The sequence below is a fragment of the Phragmites australis genome, chromosome 3 (genome assembly GCF_958298935.1).
Source record: "Phragmites australis chromosome 3, lpPhrAust1.1, whole genome shotgun sequence".
Lineage (NCBI taxonomy): Eukaryota > Viridiplantae > Streptophyta > Magnoliopsida > Poales > Poaceae > Phragmites > Phragmites australis.
In genome coordinates, this window is record NC_084923.1 from 49,507,244 (window position 1) to 49,509,840 (window position 2,597).

The 2,597-nt window shown below is 42.5% G+C and overlaps 1 protein-coding gene across 1 annotated transcript; it reads right to left on the reverse strand.

The window, feature by feature from the left end:
- Positions 1-203: 203 nt before the first annotated feature.
- Positions 204-800, reverse strand: LOC133911301 (uncharacterized). Its single transcript, XM_062353496.1, has one exon. It carries the CDS (start codon positions 752-754, stop codon positions 395-397), a length of 360 nt encoding a protein of 119 aa, XP_062209480.1. The 5' UTR covers positions 755-800; the 3' UTR covers positions 204-394.
- Between the last annotated feature and the right edge of the window lie 1,797 nt (positions 801-2,597).

Sequence of the window (2,597 nt, forward strand, 5' to 3'; positions counted from 1 at the left end):
ACCGGAGCCGATGCAGGTCGTCCGCGAGCTCGGCGGCTACCTTGCCAAGCCATGCGACGAACCGGGCCTCCGCCCACATCGCCCGATCGACGACGGACTTGACAACCGCCATGGCTGTGGCGTTCTATGCTTAGGCAGCAGGAGGGCTAAGGAGAACAGTTGAGGACGAATGCCCGGGCATTGTTGCACAAAGAGGACGAGTCTAGTGGCGAGAAGGGCCACAAATCAGCTTTATGTTCATTCTAAGTAGCAAAGATAGAGATAAAATACGGTCTGTGTTTGACTTGTCCAACGACCATTCGAGATCTTCCAAGAAACAATGAACCAGGAAACTTAGTCGATTTTATATATAAGCTGCATGTAGATTCGAGTCGTGTGTAAGATTATATACAGTCTACGCAGTCTTCTGGCCGTACAGGACGCAGAAGTCGACATCATCCTTGGACCGGCCCCGCCTCGGCCGCCGCGTGAACGGCAACACTAGCGACGTCGCGAAGCGTGCGGACATAGACCTCCTGTGCGACGACGACGACGACGACGGCAGCGGTGGCGAGAGCGGCCGGGACGCGGAGGCGAGCGTGCTGACGCGGGCACCAGGAGGAGTCGCTAGCCTTGGAGTAGTTGGAGGGAGCATCGGCGTGGCCGTGGCCGTGGTGCTGCGGTCACCGGGCGGCTGGTGCTTTGGGATGCCCGGCTGCACCTCCCACTTGAAGGGGATGGAGCCAGGCCTCTTGAATGACTCGTCCAACGCCATTACCAGAGCGCTCTGCTCTCTCTGTTGCAAGCTAAACTAATCACTACACATGAGCTGTATATGTAGGCAGAGATAGTGAGCAGACCACTTAGCACATTGCTCCTCGCTTTCTTAAATTATTACATGCGTGAGAGATGTTTGTCCTATTTAGGGGATACTATACAATCCATAATAATGTTTAATGACTAATTTTTACAGCTCAAACCAATCGAAAATAAAGTCTATGAAACGTACTAGTCAACATTTTGGGTGCATGTTTAGTCGGCCAAGCAAGCAATCCAACCACAAAATTCCAAATAATTAAACATTTGATAGTGGCAGCTAAAGTTGACGTTGGCTGACTGGCCACAGGATGCGCCGCACTAATTTGGATTTTTGGACGGCCGACGTCGACGTCCAAAATAAGCACAAGTGCGTGTAAACGGTTGCGCTGATTATCTTACGCTCCACGACCAAGCATACTATGCTTCCGGGGCTGTTCATAATAAAATATTACTCACTCCGATTACAAATACTCATTACTTTCATTAAGATCATATTAAACTTTTAAAACTTTGATCGTCAATATTAACTTTCAAAATATAAATATAATGTAGATTTATCTTAAAAAATATTTTTATAATATTATATTTTTATTAGATATTATAACTATATTATAATAAAACATATAGTCTTGCATCTCAAAAAGTATAAAAAACAATAACAAGTATTTATGATTAGAGAGAATAACATTTCAGGGACTAAACCGCAAAGTTCTGTATCTGAGATGAGTACAAGATCGTCAATTTGTGCAGCCAGCCAGGATGAAGCTGTTAGGCGGGTCCAATGAAGCAGCCATAGTTGTTGTTTTGTGCTCCAACCTCCAAGTGTCGCTTGGTGGCGATCACTCGCATGTCGGTAGATCGAACCTCGAACCGGCAGCCGGAGTTGCTATTTTCCTTTTCAGATACTGAAGCGCCAAATCATCCCAATAATTGGAGCTTCATGGGGCTAACAAACTTATTCCCCCTTGAAGAACATACAATTAGTGCAATTGTCTGTAACCTCTTCCCATCTGAGATTAAATTTCAGAGTTACTTCTTGTGTGTCTTATTAAAATAATTTTTTTTAATGATAAATGATTCATCAGTCTTCCTTTTTTTTTTTTTTGACTTCATGAGTTTCAAACCTGTCTGATAGAAATTCTATATCTCTGAATGTGTGTGACAGTGTAAGTGTGTGCGTACGCTCTAAAAGTTATGCTGATATTTAAAAAAAAAAAGAGAGAGAGAAAAAGAACATGCAAACTGATTAGCAGAACTGGAAGACCATACTAGACTGTTCGGAAATGATTGTGTGTGTGGGTGCAAGAGAGTGGGCTGGTCCTATCTCGTTGAAGTCAGTTGGGCCATGCATTTTGTTGAGCTCAAGAGTAAATAGGTCCAATTGCAATCTAGCAAACCATGAGACGTGGACATCGAGACAGCCTTGAACGTGGACAGAATGGCGGAAGCCCAAAATGACATCATTTTTTCGGAGCTTTTTTTATTTTTATATTTTTTAACACAAAAATTTATTTAAATATACTCTGGATAAAAAGATTTATAAAAATAAACGTCTACCGCTCTCTCATAAGACGGTTAGCAGTGAACCCACAGCTAGGGCGGGTAGGCCCTTTGAACAGTATCGCGGTGAACAGTACTAAGAAATTCAATTTCTCTCCTATTTTATCTATTCAAAATAGTGATATTCTGTTGCTATAAAAATCCTAAAAATTTTTGTACATGTTACATAATCAATATGCAACCCATTTTAATTGAATTTACCCAAAAATCATGTGTAGAATTTAAACTAAAATTCTAAA

Coding starts and splice junctions, on each gene's coding strand:
- LOC133911301 (XM_062353496.1), bottom strand. CDS start 754: ATGGCGTTGGACGAGTCATTCAAGAGGCCTGGCTCCATCCCCTTCAAG.